This window comes from Argiope bruennichi, chromosome 2 (genome assembly GCF_947563725.1).
Source record: "Argiope bruennichi chromosome 2, qqArgBrue1.1, whole genome shotgun sequence".
Classification (NCBI taxonomy): Eukaryota; Metazoa; Arthropoda; class Arachnida; order Araneae; family Araneidae; genus Argiope; species Argiope bruennichi.
In genome coordinates, this window is record NC_079152.1 from 13,575,700 (window position 1) to 13,597,972 (window position 22,273).

General features: G+C 28.3%; 1 protein-coding gene across 1 annotated transcript; it reads right to left on the reverse strand.

Moving 5' to 3' along the window:
* Nucleotides 1-1,282: 1,282 nt before the first annotated feature.
* LOC129961982 (pre-mRNA-splicing factor RBM22-like) lies at nucleotides 1,283-16,758 on the reverse strand. The gene is made up of 9 exons (XM_056075636.1): nucleotides 16,620-16,758; nucleotides 16,462-16,515; nucleotides 14,227-14,389; nucleotides 12,894-12,994; nucleotides 11,575-11,747; nucleotides 9,331-9,531; nucleotides 6,893-7,137; nucleotides 4,686-4,838; nucleotides 1,283-1,693 (listed from the first exon to the last, which is right to left on the reverse strand). The coding sequence occupies exons 1-9, from the start codon at nucleotides 16,671-16,673 to the stop codon at nucleotides 1,440-1,442; spliced, it is 1,398 nt and encodes a 465-aa protein (XP_055931611.1). The 5' UTR covers nucleotides 16,674-16,758; the 3' UTR covers nucleotides 1,283-1,439.
* Between the last annotated feature and the right edge of the window lie 5,515 nt (nucleotides 16,759-22,273).

Sequence of the window (22,273 nt, forward strand, 5' to 3'; positions counted from 1 at the left end):
AACTCTATTATGATGATTTTCTGCGCATTTAAGAATGAACACAGTTGAAAGTTCCCTTTATTGTGATTCACAGAAAGCACTTTAACAGAGTTACCAAATGCCTGTCTTATGCTTAATCTTCAATCAAAATGGGTTGAATCAAACCTTAGATTATGACGCAATCATCAGATAATACAGTAATATTGATTCGGTGATATTCTTTAGTTGGAATTGACATTTGCAGATGTTTTGATTTACTTTAGTTAGATTTACACCCCATTTAGAAGCAACCCTTGCCACTAATTTCGAAAGCCTCTCATTCAATAATGCATACACTTTTATGCGGTTAAAAACTTACTTCAGCAATGAGTTAATTGCATTTTGGTAAAAAGATGTAGAATTTCTGGCATGAGAAAAGATTTTCATAGCACATTCTTTATCAATTACAATAATTTCTCTATGTATAAATTTTGTATTTATAATTACTCATTCGGGAAGGGGGGGATCTTTAAAACATTTAAGTTCCAATTCATATTCAATTTACAACAATCTCTACAAAGAACAAAAGAGAACAGGCTTTGTGTGTTTGCACATTATAGAACAGACCATTTCTAAACATACCATATTTGGTACATATACACTTCGGAAAATGTAAAAACATATTAATGTAAAATGTTGTTTGACATTTTAAATAATTAAAAATTTAAAAGATTTTACTATTTTTATTGCTGTAAATTCTAAAAATATCATACAAAAATAAATTCTGCATCATTTAAAAAATTGTTTTTTGATTATATCTATTTAATTATCAATTAATTATTTTTTGGAATTATGGAAGTCTAAAAAAAATGTTTTCAATGATTTTCAACAACAGATTTCATTGCAGCACTGATATTTCATTGTTTTATCAAACTTTCATTTCTAATTTTCTCCAATTATTGAAAGTTAAGGAAGAAATATTCAGCTAATTATTTATGTAATTATAAGAAAATTAGTAAAGGAAATTACCCAAGCAATAATTTTTTTGTGGTAATGTAATTATTTCAAACTCCATTTTCAGTTTACAACAATACTATGATATCATGGGGCTCATCACCAATGGAAGGTTCATGTACACAATATACAGCATAGGTATAAGGCTATGAAAATAATAGAACATCAATGTCTATTGCAATTTGATGATTTGAAAAATACTTTTATAGAAGAATGGTAAAATCAACTTATTTAAGCTGAAATTAAACATAATCAAGGTTTCCAGAAAACCAACTGGTCACTAAAGGTAATAATAAACAATAAAGAAACAATTATTTTAACATCATTTTTATAATTCTTTTTATATCATTGACGACACAACATAAAGCAAACAGTGCTTGACAGTACAACAAGGCATAATTATAATTTGTACAAGTCATTCATACAAAAATATGCACATCATTACAGTCCTATCTATAGGATTTCACTCATGATTTAACCGGTGCACCTGTGGATCCCATTCTCTGTGGATCTTGCGAAGGATAATGAATCACTGGTTTTGGTGGAGAAATCGTTTCTTCAGAGGAACCTGACGACGGTGCCGATGACTGTCCCGGAGGAGGAGGATATGAGCCAGGAGGGCGCAATCCAGGAGGCATGATACCAGGAGGAGGCAAGGTCGTTGGACGAGGACGGATGAATTGAAGAGGTGGTGGTGGAGGTGGCATAGCAAAACCCATACCTAATTAAAAGATTTTTTTAAAAAATAGATATAAATAAGAAACTGAATATATTGTGTACATAATACAATAAAAGTATTTAACTTTTATTAATTAGTTCATGTAGACTATAAACAGAATAGGTGTAAGATTATTAAAATAACATATCATTAATGTCTATTAAAATTTGACTCATTAAATATTTTATTTAATATTTTTGACTCATCAAATAGTTTAGGAAATTATTAGAATTTTAATTAATTAAGAAATATTAAGCAATATTTTGGAATTTTTCTAATATAATTTCCAAAGAACATTTACAACACAAACATTTTCATATTAATTAATAATTATTTTACCAACTAAGCCAATTTTTTGCAGTATAAATTTTTTCTAATTTTTAAAAAATTATTTTAAGTGCATTTTACAATAATACATTTCAATGCTGAATTGAAACTTTAACCATTTTTTTGTCCTTATTGATATTTTAATGTGGCTTCTTTTCCATTGTTATGGGGCATATGCATAAATTTTAATGTTAAATAGTTTAAAGCTCGATTTTAATTTTAAAAAATGAAATTTAGTTGTATTTTTAATTAAACTTAACTTCACCATCAAGCAATGCTTAAAACTTGTTTAAATGGATCCCTTTATATACATTGCTGCTCCTTCCTGAAATATTATTTTTGTATGAAAATACAGACAAGAAAAAAAAAAAAAAAAAAAAAAAATGGGAATTTCACTGAACAATGAATAGCAAAGTGTCAGTTTTCTATAATAGTAAGAGTTATATATCCTCAAAATGTGAAATTTGCAGTGGGATATTTCATTGTAATTTTTCATAATTTTCATTTTGCGATTATAAAGTGTCCAGGCAGTAATTTGACATTCTTTCTACAATTTGTAAGCAAATGATACTTACTAATTAGTACTATATATTCCAAACTGATCATGTATTAAAATAACAAAATTTAATCTGAAAATATTATTCCAGACAGAAAAACCAGCATTTATTTCCTTTATTGTCTTTGATTGTTTAAAAGCCATTTGGAACACTATAATACGAAATTATTTGTTTAAAACAATATATTTTTATCGTTTTTTGGAATTGCTGCAATTTTCTTCAGAAATGTCTATATTGAAATCTTTATATATATTAACTACAGTTCTCCAAATGTAATTTTCCTATTATTGCAAAAGTCAGCAATTTTTTTAATTAAATGAAATTTAAAACAGTCAAACAAATTAATTTTATCATTAAAGAAATATCAGAATAGAAAAATAGATATCACAGTAAAAACTTTCATGACCTAAGTTTTCTTTTTAAAAAATCTGAGTTTCCTTTATATAAAAATATGAACACACTCTATCACATTTCAAACTTAAACTTCACCCACTAATAAAAAATGATTAAGAAATATCTTATTATAATGCAAACATTCAGTTTTTGCCAAGAAATTTAAATAATAGAAACAGATTGTTTATATGTCAAAAATATGAAACAATAGGAACAAGGAATTGCCCAAATGTTCTTTGATTGGATCTTAGAACTGGTGTTCTCAAACAAGAAAATCAATTGCATTTCTTGGTTTTTAATTATCCAACTGGCAAATGGTTGTAAATCTCCCAATGTTTACATACAACCTATGTGCTTTTATTCCTTTTATCCTTAATTAGAAACAAAGCGGCTGAAAACAAACAGTCTCCAAGAGTATAATTCAATTGCCAGCAACAAACATTGCATGTAAACATTGCAAACATTGCACACCAATAGCATGTAAATAGCATGAAATATGAAATTTATAGCATAAGTTTAGTATGCTAGGTAAATTTAGTGCACACTTTAATTGCTGTCAAATAAAGGGAAAATGGCACATTTGGAGAATACATAAGAAAAAGAAAAATTCTACTTCTTATTGAATTCTACAAAAAATCTGTATATTATTGTTTTCTTTCAATAATTTACATATGGATCACAAATTTTGATTCAAAAATGGTGTAATAATAAATTATTTTTCAAGCATATTATATATGAAGTTGGCTATACAAGTGATGTTTAAATTCTAAATTTAATTTCAAAGGTTTTTATACGAAAATAAATCTGTAAATGTTCTCTTAAACATTATATATAAAATATTTTTATTTAATTCTCAGATGTCAAAGCCATCTTTACATCACAAAATTGTTTTCTATTTTTAAAAATATTTCTAATGATATACCAATACAGCTTTGTCATTACAGAATGAAAAATAAACAAAATTTGAGATGGGAAAAAAAAGAAAAACAAGGCCAGAAGGAAGTTGAAAAAAGATAAAACATATCACACTTACAAAAGTGTCAAATGTATGTTTTTTCAATGGAAATTAAATTTATATCCAAACAAATATAAATCAATTCTATAGCCTTAAATATTTTCATGGTTATCTATAATATTTGATTTACAACATAATTAATTACAGAGTGAAAAGAATAATATGTACAAAAAAATCCATATTTAATACTTATATTTTAAAAATTAGTTTAGCAACTTAATCAGCTTGCTCGAGCATCATAAAGATATTGATTTATAGCTTCTTGAATTTATCACCTTGAATCATTCAAAAATGATATAATTCAATACAAAAATTACACAAAATCTCTAAACATTTCAAGTATATTTTGAATTCTTAATTGAATCAGTAAGACTGCACATTCTCAATATGGAATTATATCATTTTTTTAAAAAAGCAAAAGTTACAGAATCATTCTACTGCAGTTAAAATAAAAATTTTAAAAGATAGCATGCAATCTTATAGATTATTTCACTAGTATAAAATAAAGCACCTATACTTAACAAAGAGTTAAAAAATTCTCATACATTTAAGTCTGATAAGTTTAAGCCAAAAGTAATAACTTTTGATTTTTATTAGATTATGACAACAAATAGACATATAGTTAGATAGTTCATATATTAATAATTATCGAAATCCATACAATTACAAACATATTTTCATAATAAATAAATAAAACTCATACCTAACGGTGGAGGTCCTCCAATCATTGTCATAGGCGGAGGATAAGGTGGAAGTGGAGGTGCTGGTGGAAGAGCTCCAGCAGTAGGTAAGATGGTGGGAGTTGGTGGGAGATTGAAATAATTATTGGCTAACTCTTCTGGTGGAGGTGGTAGAGCTAAAAATATACATTTAAATATGTTAATAAACAGCTATATGTTAAAAAAATTATGATTAAATAACATATTCACCATAATAATGTTAAAAGAATTTGGTTATAATTTTGTATTGTTAAGGAATGTGTGCAATGAGATGTTCAAAATGCTTGATAAAAGCTAATAATGCTGTATTCTATGAGAAAACACAAAATGCCAATTGTAAAATACAGCCACGACATACATAAGATAACACTTGCAAAAAGCAACAATTCATGGGCAAGCAACAAATCGTTAATTGTACAACAAAGCAGCACCAGTTCACTACATTGCAGTTAGAGAGTTCTTTCTACAATCGTACTCCAAAAAGAGAATCTGCTCAAATTATTATCTTTCAGATGTGTACCTTCATTTATACACCTTTTGTTACTAGAGTAAAGAAGTATTATAACACCTTCTGTTATAGAATACACAGTATTATATTTATTTTCAAAGTAAAAAATTATTTTTTTTAATTGAATGGAGTAAATTGGGTGAATTAAGGGTATTAATAAATTATACATTAGTGGTAATTGGGGAAATAAGTCATAGTTAACTAAGAAAAACAACTCAGAAATAAGAATTTTTTTATAACTTTATATTAGACAAAATAAATTCCAATAATAAATGCTTTTCAACAATATATTAAGAATTTCAAAAGTCAAGAATGATTTAAATTAATTAAATTCCAAATTAAATGTCTTATTTATTGCAATTAAATATCTTTTTTATTGCATTCAATGATTTATTACCAGAAAAATTCACAACAGATGCATGTTAGTTTATCGTTATTTGCAAATGAGTAATACACAAGTACCAAAAAAATTTTAAACATTAGTTTTAGAATAAAAAAAGGTTTTTTTTAGCTGCATTATAACAAATCAAAGAAGAAAATTAAAACTTCCATTCTTAAAATTGATTAAACTTCCATTCTTAAATTGGAAAATATAATTATCACAAAAAAAATGGCAACTGAAGACATTAATGATTAATCCAACAGAGTGAATACAGTGTGTTCATTACTTTTAGACAATGTAACATTGTCAGAAAATACAAAATATTAATCCAATTGTTTGAATAACACATGTTTCTTTAAAACAAAAAAAGAAATTAAACATTTAAAACTTACTTTTACTTTTTGAATTATACACACTTTCATACTTTTATTGGTGCATTTCAGATAAGTATTTCAAAACAAGGAAGAACATAAACTCTCATACAAATAAGTTTTATTCAGTCAAAAGCTTATATTATTTATATAATGTTTTAAAACAATGCAGAAGAAGAATGAAGTACTAATTTCTTTAAATAAGCAAATATGGTTGTATAAGGGATGCCCAAATGAAAAGTGGATACTTGTGATTGCATCAGAATAACTGCAGTTATAGAAATGTTACCGAACAGGGATATAAATCGTAGTAGGAGATGTGCACTATATACAGCGTTCATCAGTGAAAACTGTTCGTATTAGAGAAAACTAGTTGAAAGTAAAGTTGTACTACACAGATGCGTCCAGATTGGGACAATGCTCTGTCGCATGTTTTCTGATTCATCAATTGCCATCGACCCCTTTTGACAGATTTCCCACACCAAGAGAATACTATGAATTCAACACAATAATGCAGTACTCTGACTCAACAATTGATTCTTCTCTAATGACAATGCTAGTCCAAACGTCTCCCGTAAAACCCAGACGGCCTTAAAAAAATTATGTAGGAAAGTATTGGAACACCCACCACACAATCTGAATCGGTCACCCTGTGAATTCCACATCTTTGGGCCACTTAAGAGAGGATTACAGGAGATAAGTTTTCATTTGGTTGGCAAAGTGAAAGAAGCTATGCAGGACTTCCTCAAAAAGTGACCATCTTTCTTGAGCAAAAGTATACACCAGCTACCTAAGGGACCTGTGTGAAAATGCCCATGGCAAATTCTTTTGACTTCCAAGAAAGGTATTCTTTTCATTCAACTTGTCCACTTTTCATTTGGCAACCCTTATAATTTCATGTAAGCACTAAAATTAACTTTTGTTTGTTACCTTCAGGTAGACCTGGCACTGGTTCTAAATTCTTATTTTCTACTTCTTTTGATCCCCCAGTAGAAAGTTTAGCTTGGGATCTGCCCCACTTGATTGTCAGCCGTCGACCGCTCAAAATCAATTTATTAAATGCTTTCTCAGCAGCCATTTCAGCCGACTGTCTTGTAGTAAATTGTATAAATGCACACTGTTGCTTATTTAGAAGAGTTACTGAACGAATTTCACCATACTGATAAAAATGATCCCTGTAAAGGAAAAAAAAAAAAAACTTCAAGTTTGATGCATAATAGTTTTCAGGTTATTAATAAAGCTCATTCACATATTAATAATATTTAATTGCAAATATTTTTCAATTTAATTATTCATACATTATCAATTAATGCATCTCAAAGAATATAATACAAGTAACTGAATACACAAGGAGTAAAACTACCTTAAAAAATAACAAATATACATTAATTTCTTGCCCTTAATTCCTTACACTTAAAAGTGTTAGAAAAACTCATTTGCATTGCAATTGTTTTTACATTTTTTGTGCATATTTATACAAAGTGCACTACTTAGTTTTAATTGCATGATAAGTATATATCTTTTCTCTATTGTACAGTTGATCATTAAAAGCACTTTACTACTTAGATGGCCAATTAAAGCTCATGACAAATCTAAATCATTATTGACACTTTGCTATCTACATGTCTCATGAAAATTTCCTTGCTTGCTATCGGCAGTACTAATTAGGATTACTTAATTTGTCGCTGGCAGTTTTTGAGGTGATCAGGAGATTATGAATTGTCAAGTTTTATTAATCTCATCGCTTAGCGATACTTTATGTACAATACCCCTGTCGTGTTGCCAGCCGTTGAGCAATACTTTACGTATAACACCACTGTGATGTCACTGGAGAGCATAGTGTTAAGATGGAAGAAGTTAAATTCAATAAATTAAGATCAACATTTTTTTTTTTAATGAAATGAATACTGAATAACAAACATTTGGTCAAAAATTGTCACTGCTGTTTCAATAAGGATTCTTGATACAGGATAGTATATAATAATTTAAATTTAAAACTATAACTAGAATATAGCATAAGTCTTGAACCACAATCAAAAGCCATCCATTTTCTAATGTTAAAAACCTCTTATTAATTCAATATATTAATTATTTGCACACATTATGAATGATCCATACAGCTAATGTTCTAAACTGTTTCAAGGAGAAAGGGGGAAAAAACTTCACACTTTCATTATTAAATACAAAAAGTTAAAAGACTTTTTTAAAATTTTAAATAAGAAAAATATTTTTCAGACAATCTGCATCAAATGACACATTATTAATTTTATTATAGAATCTAAAGCAGCGCATCTTAAACCAAATCGGAAAATGCTGGACTTCTGAAAACATATCCATTACAATATGAATATTTATAAAATACTATCTCTATGCCATCAACAAGGACCGATTTCTTAGAATACACACAATAAAATTATGAACAACTTTTTTTATTTTTTTTATTTATTTACAAAACATTTATGATACCACCACAATTATAATCATTTCAATTTCTGCAGTTGTCAATTACAAATAAGAAAACTTTAAAATATTAAATAAATCAGATTTATATAATTAATGATGGTATTTTGATCATTAACAGGATGTGTGTCACTAGATTTGTGATGATGGTATAAAACTGGAAAAATACACATACAATTACTGATGATTAAAACCGTTTGATTTATTTAAAAATGCAAAAATATTGTATAATATCCAACAATAATAAATGGGAAATTCTAATGTTACATAAAATTTAACATAAAAAATTATGTACTATCTATAGCTTTTCTTACATTACTGCCAAGTTTAGGTTGACTGAATATTAAATCATGTATAAAAGATTCAACTGAAAGTAAAGAAAAACAATATTCCCAGTAAATCATCTGATCACTAAAGTTAGGTAGAGTTGAAAAAAATATTTATGAAGACATTTTTTTACAAACAGAATTATATCTTCTGAGTTTAGTTCAATTTAGTTATATTAACATCCCATTTTAAAGCAACATTAGGGCTATTTTGGGATGGACCTCATAATTTTGAACCACGATCAGATGACGAAGATGACACCTCAGCTGGCAGCTCCCCCTATCTATATCTTCTATTAATGTTATTTGATGAATCTTTATGCTGATAAATGTTAGCTTGCACTAATTATTAATAGTATGTAAACAGTAAATTTAGAAATGAATAATTGATGAAAGTCACAAATCAGAACAAACACATTTAGTAGTTAAATCATTAAAATTCCCATATAAAAATATTTAACTCCTATTCAAACATGTCAGTTAAATAGCAATACTTTAAAATATATTGATTCTCCAACAGCGATTAAATAATTTGAAATATATGAGTAAAATGTATCATAGTGATAGATAAATTATACATACTTCAATTCTTTCTCAGTTATTTTCTCTCCGAGATTTCCCACATATAAAGTAGTTATTGTCTTATCTTCAGGAGGTTCTAATTTAGGCATTGCAGACGCTCTTCGAAGAAGTTTATCAGCAACTGGGTCATTTGCACCGTAATACCTATCTTTAATGTTCTGATCAGCTAATGGATCATCTGGATCAGTAGGTTTTTCATGCCTACAATAAACAATTTTTTTAAAAAAATCAATAATTTTATAATAAAAATTATAACCGATTCTTTTGGTTAGCTTAAAATTATAAATTGAAGATTTACAGCAAATCCCAGTGACAGATAACCAATTAAGCCAACACCCCAGGCCTACTGGACTAACAGGAGGAAGGGGGTGTGAGCAGATTGATTAAATGATTATTAAAGTAATTGCCAATTAAATAAATTTGCAAAAAAAAGATGTAAATTTTAAGAGTTAAAAAATATTAACATTTTTCCAACTATAACTGGTCAGGTTTCAATCTATTACATTTAATAAGATGTATATGAAAATGGAATAATAAAAATATGATAAGAACACAAATAATATATATGTGACATAGTAATCAAGAAATTTATAAACATATATATAACTAAATAAAATTTATAGCACTTATAAAGTTTATTTAACATTTAAAAAATACCCCAAAAAAATATGTGTTTTCATGCAAAAATTTATAAGCCTCACCCTTCAGCGACAAAGAAATAGAATTATAAAAGTGTTAAAAAAAAACAGTAAAACAATCACCGATAATGAATATCTCCCCAAATTTAAAAACAACATTTTTATTAACACGTAAACTCTTGCACAAACTCTTCTTTTAAATTATTTGAGTTTAGTTGAATGAAATTTTTCTGTATGAAAGCAATCAAAAACTTGCATATTGCTTAGAAATGAAGAAAACCTCCAGCCTTCAACTCGACCACAGCAAATAATTTGTTGCTGAAAAGCATATTTACCAATTTTTTTAATAAAGTGGGTAAAACATATATTTTGAGGAACAATTTTCTATTCAGATTGATGTCCTTCATCCATGCAATGTCTTAATCACTTAGCAAATTGGTTTTGAGCTCACCTGCTTACTTAATATATAGCATTCAACATATGATCAAAAACAAATGACAATCTCTAATTTACAGATATATCAACATAATCAATATTATTTGAATAATTAATATTAACAATCAATATAAGTGAAATTAAAGCTACACATGACAATTATATACTATATTAAGTCAACAATCTAAAGAGGGATGAAACCTTACACAGAAATTTAATATTATAGCACTACATATTATTCATAAAAAAAAAATTAAAAAAAAAATCCACAAATTTAAATGCATTAAGTAGTGTATTTATAAAATTCCAAAATGCAAATGCATGAATTATAATGGCAGAGTCTGTAGAAATGACACAGCTCGAAAGCTCACCACATTTAATCACTCAGCTAGAACAATGAACCTGAATTACAGGAGAATTGTTCACCTTCGATAGTCTGACAAGATGAGAGGTCAAACATTCTGGAGCTTTCCCTTGTAATAATGTAGTTTTTTAGCAGGTTACAGTATCAGTACAACTTTCACAAATCAGTAAAATAATACATTTTAATTGCTCCTCCACCATTATTTTGTTGAATAATTCACTAAATCAATACAATTATTTTTTGAAATAACAGAAACAAGATTTGCATCAAGTAAAAAAGATACACATTTTCATGCCTAAATCATCTTTATTGGAGACTTTCTTCTATTTAATAATAATACTGCTATTATACATTTAGCAACAACATCATTCAGAAAAAAATAAAACAAGTTATGTCAAGTACAGTAAAGGGTTCGATAAAAGATCAGGATTTGTTTCTAACTAATTTTATTTTGATTTGAATGTTCATTATCATTACAAATGGACAAGATTCCACTGCAAAGAAATAAACCTTTTATGAAACTGTGTATTGTAGAAACAGTGTACTAATTGTAGATAACTATTAGTGCATTTTAGATGTACTGAATATATATTACAGCTATATATATATTTAGTATATCTAAAGTTTAATAATAAATGTAAAAACAATTTTCTTGTACACCACATTTTCTATGAGAACTTTTGTTTATTAATATGTAACAATCATATTCAAGATATTGTCAACAGGATAAGAGTCCCACCAGATAATCACAAAATTACTAATATGTTATGGAGATTAAATGTTTTCAAATCTAGATGAAATAATTACCTATATGGACATTCTTCTCCACGCTTGCATTCACCTTTAACCCAAAAGCTGCATATATGAGGTCTGTTTCTTTTGTAATAAGGAGTTGTTCGAGCCAGTTTCATTAGCAGATCACTTGGTGTTTGAGCTTTAGCAAGGGCTCCATATGGCTGACTTCCTTCCGCATTTGCTATCTACATACATGAAAATAGCATTTATAATAATAATTTTTAAAAACTATAAATAATAAATATAGAAAATAGACCAAAATATGAAATGACAGTAAAATATTTGAAAAATGACAAAGTATAAATAAAAAATAAACAAATAAAAAAAAGCAACATAATGTATGAGGTATATTATGTTGGCTGTATTTTGTATAATAATATTATAAACTACATAAACATGGATAAATTAATCAAAATATGAAATGATTTTTTAAAAAATGATTAAAACATTAGAGCATTAAATAGCATTTGCACTAAAAAAATTATGCATATTAAAAGTGGATAAATAAATCAAAATGTGGAATAATAATAAAATATTTATCAAAATAATTTGATATTTATCAATTTAGGTAAATAAAAAAAATATTTGGGTAAGATAAAATTCCAATAACTTGAATTCAGTTTATGATTTAAAAAATGAACAAGAAATATCATACTTAAAAAAATATGTGCGATTCTTTAATAACTATGTATTTCAAAAGCGAGAATGGTTTCGATTAAATATTAATGAAATTTCATAATGGATTTTTAAGAAATTTGTTATTTTCAGTACACAAGAAAAATAAGACATCAAAATCTAATAAACTAATGATGAGATTATTATTATGACAATTATATTTATCAACAAGAATCAGAAAACTTTATTGAAAAATAAAAAAGACTATTTTATCATCACAATAAATGACAGCTTTAGAGAAAATGTATATCGAAAGAATGAATATAGAACGTAAGAGGTATATAATATAAATATAATTTCTTATAGTAAACTTCAAAAAAGAGGTATATATTTCTCATAGTAAACTGCAAAAAAAATTATCTCAAATCATTATTTTATGCTGATTTTCCCAGTCGTAATGGGAAAATAAAATTAAATATTAGAATTTAAAATGCAAATTTCCAGATGAAGCTCTCCAGACAACAAATAATATTAAAGATGCTTTATTTTTTGAAAAGAATAATAAGAGCAAAGGGGTGAGAGTTTAACTTAAACTAAAGTCCTCCCTAAAAAAAACCCACAAAAATTCATGTTGCTTTTTTTTTCTTTTTTTTTTTTTTTTGCATAAAGTAAAAGTATTTTATAATGTAATTATTGATATAAAAATTAAAACTAACCTCTCGTTCCATGTTTTGAGAGTAATATTCTCGATTAACTTCTGACTTTGGAATTTCATCTTTTAAATTCATTGCATAATCACGAACTTGAACAGGTAAACCTGAAAAAAAGCAATAGAAATGAAACCCTCCAATAATTATTTGGAACTTAACTTTGTAGTTAAAAGTGAAACAAACAAACAAAAAAAAAGTTAATATTCTTTATTTCTTAAGTTCCTTATAAAAATATTAGATCTTTATTACTTTGAAGGAAGTACATTTTTTGATATTCTCGATGGAGCAGAAGCTAAAAGCAGCTCCATAAATAATTAATGGCATAATCCATGTTTCAATCCATCTTATAGTTAAAGGCAGTTTCAATAACTAAATTTTCATTATATTCAATGCAAATAACTTATACTTAAAATTAAATTCTTCTTGAATGTATCAAATAATTTTAATTCCCCTAGGTTCAAATTCTGCACTATTTACTTGGGTATAATAAGACATATAGCTTTTTCTCACATTGTCAATTTCAGTTCAATAACTACTGAAACTTCTTTAAAACATGCTATGATACATATTTAAACATATTATACTCATTTTGTTTCTTACATTAATAATAAATGTGACAATACATTAGGATGCAGTATTCAATTTCAATACCAGTCAGTCAAAGTAAAATAATAATTCATTAAAAATACTTAAATATTAATAACTATAAGTAATAATAATATAATAACAAGTATTATGAATTAGTAATCATAATATATTAATCCCTTATATGTAAAATAAATTTTAATTCTTACCAGACAGTGAATGATCTTTATCCAATTGCAGTTTATATGTATCAATGTGTTTATATGCATACTGTTAAACAAGCACAAGGGAAGGGGAGAGATAAGAAGCAAAATGCGAGATTGAATTCCTTTAAATCCTGAATAATTCATTACAATTTTACCATCAATAATTTATCATAATTTTGCATCTTTAGATATGTTTTAGAGTAGAACAATGGCATAAAAGAAGAAAATCTGGTTCTAATGATTAGAACAATTTAATAATCATTATCATTTCTGTCTTAGACCAGCCAGAGTTACAGTTTTCATATTCATGGAAGTATAGTCAGAAAATAAGACCATTTTATAAAGAAATACAATAGCTTAAAGCAGTATTTTTTTTTGGAACTGTCAAATAATAAAGAGCTTAAACATTACACATGTAAAAAAAAATATATAAATTTTTTCATTATTAATAATCAAAGATGTTGAATAATAAAATGTTAAAAATAAAGCAATAAAATAGCATGCAGTAAAGTGTCAATAACAATTAAAAGAAATATATAGATATATACCATACTCAAGGTCCAGTAAACATGTCTGGCAAACATTCTTTTGTTTACTACAAGTCTGACAAACTTCAGTCTTTTTAAATCTCATTCTTGATCCAGGGCACCACCGGAAAACAGTAAAAGGACGAGAACAAATTTTGCATTCTTTTCCAAACCGCTCTTTGGTCTGTAAGTAAATTGCAAATGAAAATGAATTTTTCATATAGGAGGAAAATGATTTTACTTAATAATATAGTAAATTTATTAATGCTAAGGAATTAACTTTATAATTTTTACTTTAAATTCAATTAATAAATTCATTATGTTTGGAATGGAAACACCAGAGCTAAGAGTGATTTTGAAAATGCTGATATATTTTATAACACATCAGTTGCAATAAATTATTCAGTCTGTAATTCATTCTACACCTTATTAAAAATGCATTTCAAAAGTCATTTGAAAGCAAAGTTTGAAACATTTATTCATATGTAACTGTATTCACGCTTTCCTTCAAGTCACTGCGTGATAAAAGAGATAGATTGAAGGTTCCATAAAGATTAAGACCAAAAAAGAGTAGAGAGAAGATTATCCTTATTCTTGGCAACACTCTAAAATAGAAAATTGATAAATGGTTCATTAACTGAATACAAGTCCACAAATGTACTGAAATGATTAGAGATAAAGTGAAGAATAGTGTGCCCCTGAGTTTGTCACCAATATGCAACGCATCGGAACGCTATTCTAGCAACCCTAATGCTGTTTTGTTTATTACTTTTTGCAATGGTTGAATTGTACATAAACTATAACTATATTATGAAAAATGTTAAATTAAAAATATTTAAAAAATATGGATTAAAGATTTTAATTTTGTTCTTTATTATAATTAAAAGTTTATTAAATAAAGAAAGTTAAGCGTATAATTAAAAGTTATTTTCTTCTTTCTTTTTTTAATGTGAATACACAACAGAAAATATTTAAATTCTTTTGCAATTTTTAATTGTCAGTATGCACTTTAAAAAATCATCTGCATTCTCACTTTAAAAGACAGCAACAATGGAATTCTTTGCAGTTCTCATAATTCTTTTGGTGTTCTAATGGTTGGTTCCCTTCCTAACTTGTTATCTCGGGAGTATTTCGAACCTGTAGAATGGATGACGGGTGAGTTAAATATGTATATATATATATTATGAGTTGATGAAGTTAAGAAAGGATGCCTGTTTGAAATTATTGAGAATGATTTGATATCGAACCGGCAGAATGGATAAAGGGTGAGTGGAATATATTTTTTTATGAGTTGATCAAGTTGGGAAAAAGATGCTTATTTGAAATTTTGTATGGAGAATGTTCCGATTGCTTCTTTCTCCATTCTTTTGGTTATGTACTGTTTCTGTTATCCACACAGTCCTTACGTTTAATGTGCTAGCGAAGCTAATAGGTTCCCGCTCCCGCTGCTAGCAAAGCCGTAGGATGTTTTTTATTAAGTTAAAAAATCCTAATTATATGGTGGGAAATGGTAACCGTAATTGTTCCGTGAAGTATTTGTTTATTTTGTCTGCCATCTTTATTGGCGACTTGGCATTATTGTCGAAGCAGGGGGCACACTATAATTCACTTTTACCATGATTAGTACAGCATTTTATTCAAGAGAAAAAGTTTAAAATATTCAGTCAGTTTAACTAGTAATAAGAGTAGGTGGGTTTTTTTCCCCTTCAGAGAAAAACTGGGACAGAGTTATAACCATTATTACATCCATGAATTAAAATAATTAATTTAAAGGTGTCATTTAATTACAAATGCCATTTCATAATTAAACTTGAAATGCAAATATGTACAAAACTAAAATTTTATAAACTAAAAAAGGATTCTACACAATTAATATTATTTTCTGAACCAGTTTTTACATGCAATCCAATAAAAAAAATAAAGCTTAACTAAAATGTGGTAACATAGATCATTAACATATATATACCAGTAAAATAATTTAGTTTTAACAAAGGTTTTTATTTTTACATCTGTGTTATAGTAGTCTGCAGTAAAGAACAAGATAAACTAGGATTTACTTATTTTATCCTTTTGGACATTCTATGAAATCATCAGTAAATTACAAAAATGTCGACGTAAAACAATTTACAATACTATCATATCGGCAAAAAAACATTCATAAACAATGGATTTCACTTAATGAGCAAAATAAAATTGAAACTGAAAAAAAAATCAGTAAACTTACAATAATAACCAGGCATAAATCAGGAAACTTACCATCCGAATATATGGATTGTCGCCCAGACATGTTTGGCATAAAACGGGAAAATCCTGTAACAAAATATTCCATCAATGGTTTATAATGCAAAATAATGTAAATAACAAATATAAGTAAATTAAAAACTAATTTATAATTTAATGTCGGCTTAACTTACGGCATCTTCCCAATTCAACCGATTGTACGTATTAGCGCCTTTGGAAGTCGCCATTGTTGTTATTTTCCTCTGTATCGCAAAGATGAAGTTGAGTAGTTTTTTAGCTTCTTTCAACGAAAATATAAAGTTGTATTGATTAATCAATCAGGATGCGAATACCAGGCATATATCATTTAGAATTTGAAATTTTGCCGGCGTCCTGGCCTAGAGGTAGCGTATCTTCTCCGGGATCTGGGCGTCCCAAATTCGAGTCTTAGTTCGGGCATAGTTGTTCCCTCCCCTGTGCTCTATCTGTGAGGTGTGTGAAAGATCCCCGCTGTAATAAGGGGTTGTGCAAGCAAGTATCAACTTCATATGAGCTAGAAGTCAGACCTCTGCCCTCGGGTGCTCAGGGGTCTTTACCCTCAGAAGATATTGCCCCACCACCTTTCCCGTGTAACGCGGACACCACATCATTATCAGTTTGAAGTTTTAGATCACTAGGAACAAAGTCAATGAAGTCAGATAACTGCCCACAATATTTGACTTTCTGCTGTTATTCCAGTATTATCCAAATGTGAATAGTAGAGACAATATTGTTGAAACAAAGTCAAATAGTTGATCTAAACGTCCCATCCATTAGCCATATACTCTGAGTTTGGATTGATAATACCGTGGCCCTGCATGCGCCAACCAACTGATATATTAACTGAAAAATATGATTCCGCAATTTTGTACTGTACAAATTTATTAATTTGTACTTTATAATAATCCTGATTGCTTCCCCTGTAAACAAGAAAATGTCATTGAACATATTTTCGTCCACTGTTTGAAGTATTCAACACAAAGAACGTACCTTTGCAGCAAGCTGACTTTTAATCACTAAAAAATTTCGTTTCAGAATTTTGATCCAAAAAACTGTTTTTCATGAGCACTTCCTTTAAATGTTTCTTCGTGCACTGAAGTTTTTTTTTTTTTATAGTTTTTTATAGTTTTTTTATAGTTCTGAAGTTTTTTATTAACTCTGACTCTCTGGTATTAGGGGAAGACAGCCTTTTCTGCTAAAATCCCAATTTATCCATTTCAGTAGTAACTGAAACACTGTCTAACGTTGAGCTGTGCCATCACAATCTTTTTCCTCTTGCAAGACAGGCAGTGAACTCTAAAATTAAATGATTTTTTAAATAGGGGGAGAAAATGATTTATTTATATGATATAGCTAACAACATCGAATTAAATCTATCAACGCGTTTTCTATGGGGGAAAAAAGAATACGGAAAAAAGGATTTCGTTGATAGTCGGGAGATAGACATTTTTTAAAAATATGTTTTCGAACTTTAGAAGGCCTCAACCATAAAGATACTTTAAAATCTCGAGTTTTGAATTTTTTTTGACAGATATGATAGATTTTCTATATTTCATATACCAGAAAGTAATAATATGTTTTCCGAATTCAAGGAGATGAGAATGAAGATTCCTGAATATCTCTTATTTCAGATTTCCCTGACATTCTTTCGCTGTATACGTCGCTTTCGGAAGATGTGAAAAAAATTGTACATTATTTTTTTTAAATCACATGATATCAATTCGACAGAACAACATTATGTTCTCGCATGACTCACATTGCGCAATCACATGACTATCAGATTACGCATGCATCGATATATATATATATATATATATATATATATATAACTTTCAATAAAAATCTGAGTACTTGCGGATCTCGATCAAAGGATAAAAAGTTTTATATGGGAGGGAGGCTTGATAATAAGTTTATTAGGAAGTATATGAAAAAAATTCGGAGATAGCATTCTTAGTGTTTTTCAGTTTTGTTAACATTTTTTTCAACTTCTTTAATGTCCACATCTCTATTTAGTTTAGTTATATTAACGTCCCGCTTAAAAGCAACATTAGGGATATTTTAGGACGCACCTTTTAATTTTTAACTGCGGTCAGATGACGAGGACGTCACCTGAGCTGGCATTCCTCCCTCTCTCCAAGCTTCCACACCAAATCAACGGGAGGCCGTTTGGTCCCGACGGATTTAACATGCACTAGGTACTAAAACTTTGTAAGGGTCGCAGTGGGCTGGTGGTAAGGTCTCGACTCCTGAACCGGAGAGTTTTAGGTACGAGACCCGATTCCATGGAAGAACCGTCGTGTAAGCTGGCCGGGTGCACGTTAAATCCGTGGAGACCAAACTTCCACCCTCTGGTGTGATGTGGAAGGGGGTGCCAGCTCAGGTGTCCTCGTCATTTGACCGCGGCTCAAAATTACGAGGTCCATCCCAAAATAGACCTAGTGATGCTTTAAAACGGGGCATTAATATAACTAAATTTCAGTTGAATCAGATCTCGAACATGAAACCCTTTGCTTCCGAAGCCCAGACCTCACCAACAATATCTTTATTTTTTTATTTTTGCAATTAATTTACGCAATGATTACATTATGTCTGATTTCAGGCCACAAAAAATTATGATAGGACCTTGCATTTTATTCATTAGATGCTAAAATCATGTAGTTGGGTCTGCCGTTCTTTTGAACTCCATCCACAGATTTCACATACATTAAGTGGAATTGAATCTTGGACCTTTCATTCTTCATCCCTAAATCGAAAGTATATCGTGACTCTTTAATGCGCTTTTTAAATTTGTTTGCTTTTTTTGTTCCCATTGCTTATCTCCATTTTATCGATATTACTTTATTTTTAATGAAATATACATGATTCAACCATTACTGCAGATAAAAGTAAACCCGAAATTTGCATTTCATTTTTTGCCTATGTTTCTAGGTTATTGTTATCTTATCTTTGTTTACTTTCTCAAAAAAAAAGAAGTCTTATTCGAAATGTAGATTCCATTGTTCTCATCAAACTATTCGATAGCAATCCTTTGACGAATTCCGATTTTCGAAAACTCTGCAGCTTAGGATGTGAGGGTGGAAAACCTATTTTTAAATTTTTCCTTTCTGCTTTGAATATTTGAGCTTCATGATTCAACAAAGACTCAGATGGATCTTTTCTTATATCACTTTCATTAATTTATTATTTTGCTTAAAATGAGTTAAACAAGAACATTATTTGGAAAACTTAATTAAGTAATAAAACATAATAGCAAATAATAAACATTAGTTTATAGCATTAGCAAATAATAAAACATAAGTTTACAATCTTTTCTTTAATTTTTTTAAAGTTTATTAACACTAGGTTTACCAAGGGGTCATTTTGATCCCTCTTTGGAAACGTTTCGATAATTTTCTCCAAGAAAGTTACTACCGTATTTTATGAGAATATTTTAATTAATTTTTGCTTACATACAATCGGAAGTATTATCTTTCTCTTCTTTTAGTTTCGGAGGAATGTATATAGTATACTTACTTTTACCGAAGGAGTCATTTTGATCACTCGAAAAAACATTGTTGAGAATACATACATTTATATTTAAATATGTAACGGCGTGATAGAGACGCACATAGATATAGGTATAAATATAGAAATAAGTATGCGTTAGTAAAATGTGTGTATATAAGAAGCAAGACGAAGCCGACAGTCAATCAGATAGAAGCTATTATAGGTTGTTAGTAAGAAAACGTGTGAGTTAATGTTTTGGTAGAAGAATAGATGGTCTTCTTGACCTAGATTAGAAAATAAACACTTTTTTTAATAAATAAATATAGAGGAACTGCCTTTTCATCACACCACACTTCTACAAATATATTGAAAGTATAAAAGTTTTTTTTTCTGCTTTAATTTCATAATAGATAGGTCAATTTATATTTTTTCTAATTAAATACCGAAAAAGGTCATTTTGATCCCTTTGGTAGAAATAAATATATGCTAACTTATGGTAAACCTAGTATTAAAAGCTTTAAAGCAGCCAGTGTTTAATTCACCTCTTAGGAGATGTAGTGATTTTAGCATTTTAGAATTGTCATACAACAAAAAAAGAAAAAAAAAGTCATATCTCCTTTATACAGAAAAAAAAAAAAAAAAATCGTGATTTTAGTTTGCGAAATCTACGAGTTCTTTTATTTTTATTTTTAGAGTCCTGGATAAGAGTGTGCCGTGTTTGATATGCAGGGGGAAAAAAAAAAATGCCGAGTATGCACTTTAAACGTTATTCAATAGATGAAAATAACATTTTCACATTGATTTACAATTACTGTAACAAGTCACACTGCACAACAATTACTGTGAAAATTTCATCTGTCTGAGTTACTGCGCTTTTGAACATGCATGTGCCAATTCTTAAGAATTTCATTCAAAATTTCAGAAAAATCTACACATCAAATAATAAAATTGTATTTATCCACGCCGTTGAGCATTTGAGTTACCGCATTTAAATGCGTAAGTACAGACGGTCCGATGACGGAACTTTTGACTGAGTTGATTCAAAATGTAATAAAAATCTACATTTTATCTGCTGAACAGGGAATTTCATTTAATTTGTTGCTTTATTGAATTACTGTGTTTACATACATGTTAAATTCCAGATTAATAGATGGTCTATTCTTTGTCGGATTCCATTCAAAAATTGACATGAATTGATGCTTTAGACGCGAAATCTAAGAACCAAATTTCATTCGTTTAGCTTTTTAAGGTATATAGCTATTGTGTTCATTTGTACTAGGGTAGCCAGACTTCACGTGAATGAATTTCCTCCAACATTTGACAGAAACGTTTAAATTTGGTGTAAAAACTCGTTCTAAGTTTTATATTTCTAGATCGAATTGTTTCTGAATTATCATATTAACAGACACAAAATTCGAAAGAAAAAAAAAAGTATTTTTCAGATTAAAATTGTTTTGAAACGGGAAGATCCGTCAAAATTTCATATTTTTTGACGATTGCAATATTTTTGCTTTGTAATCATAAATAAAAAACAATAAAAATTTTAACAGTTTTAAAAAGAACATGACCCAAAAACCCAGAACATTCCCCAAAAAACAATCTCTTTCTTCTTATTATATTAACTCTTTGGTCTACGATCTACGGCGTAACTTCCTAATCAGATGACTCATCCTGTTAGTGACATTTATTATTTCTCCAATCTGTTGGCATAATATTCCTGAATGATTAACCTAAATAAATATGCAAAAAAAAAAAAAAAAAGGAATAACATGTAGTCTTTTTTGGTTCACTAGCATGGCCTAGAATGATCATGAAAGTCAGTTTAATAGAGCATTATCCCTTTTAAATAATATATTTTTATTTTCAGAATAATCACCATAAATTTCCAAAAATTCATTGTATGCTATACTAAATTTTATAAGTTCCTTTCAGAGTTTTCTATGATAAAAGAAATATTAACATAATGATTAAAGTACAATAGATTACATTTTTTTTGTACATTAAAAGACTATTCACAATTTGAAATTTTTATAACTTTTTGAAACTTAGTATTGGATTGTTTTTGCTTTATTAAATTAAATATTTGTATTTAAATGTTTATACATATCATCTTAATTTAAGTTCCATAATCCATGAATCCCTATCAATTGTAACAATACTATTTAGACAAACTAACAATGAATATCCTAAGGGGAAAAAAAAATCCTTTCAAAAATATATTGAAAGCCAGAATTCAATCAATGCACTTGTTTAAACTGTAACAATACAGTCACTTGGATAAAAAAAAAAAAAAGTGATTAGAATTTACTGCAAAATTTATAAT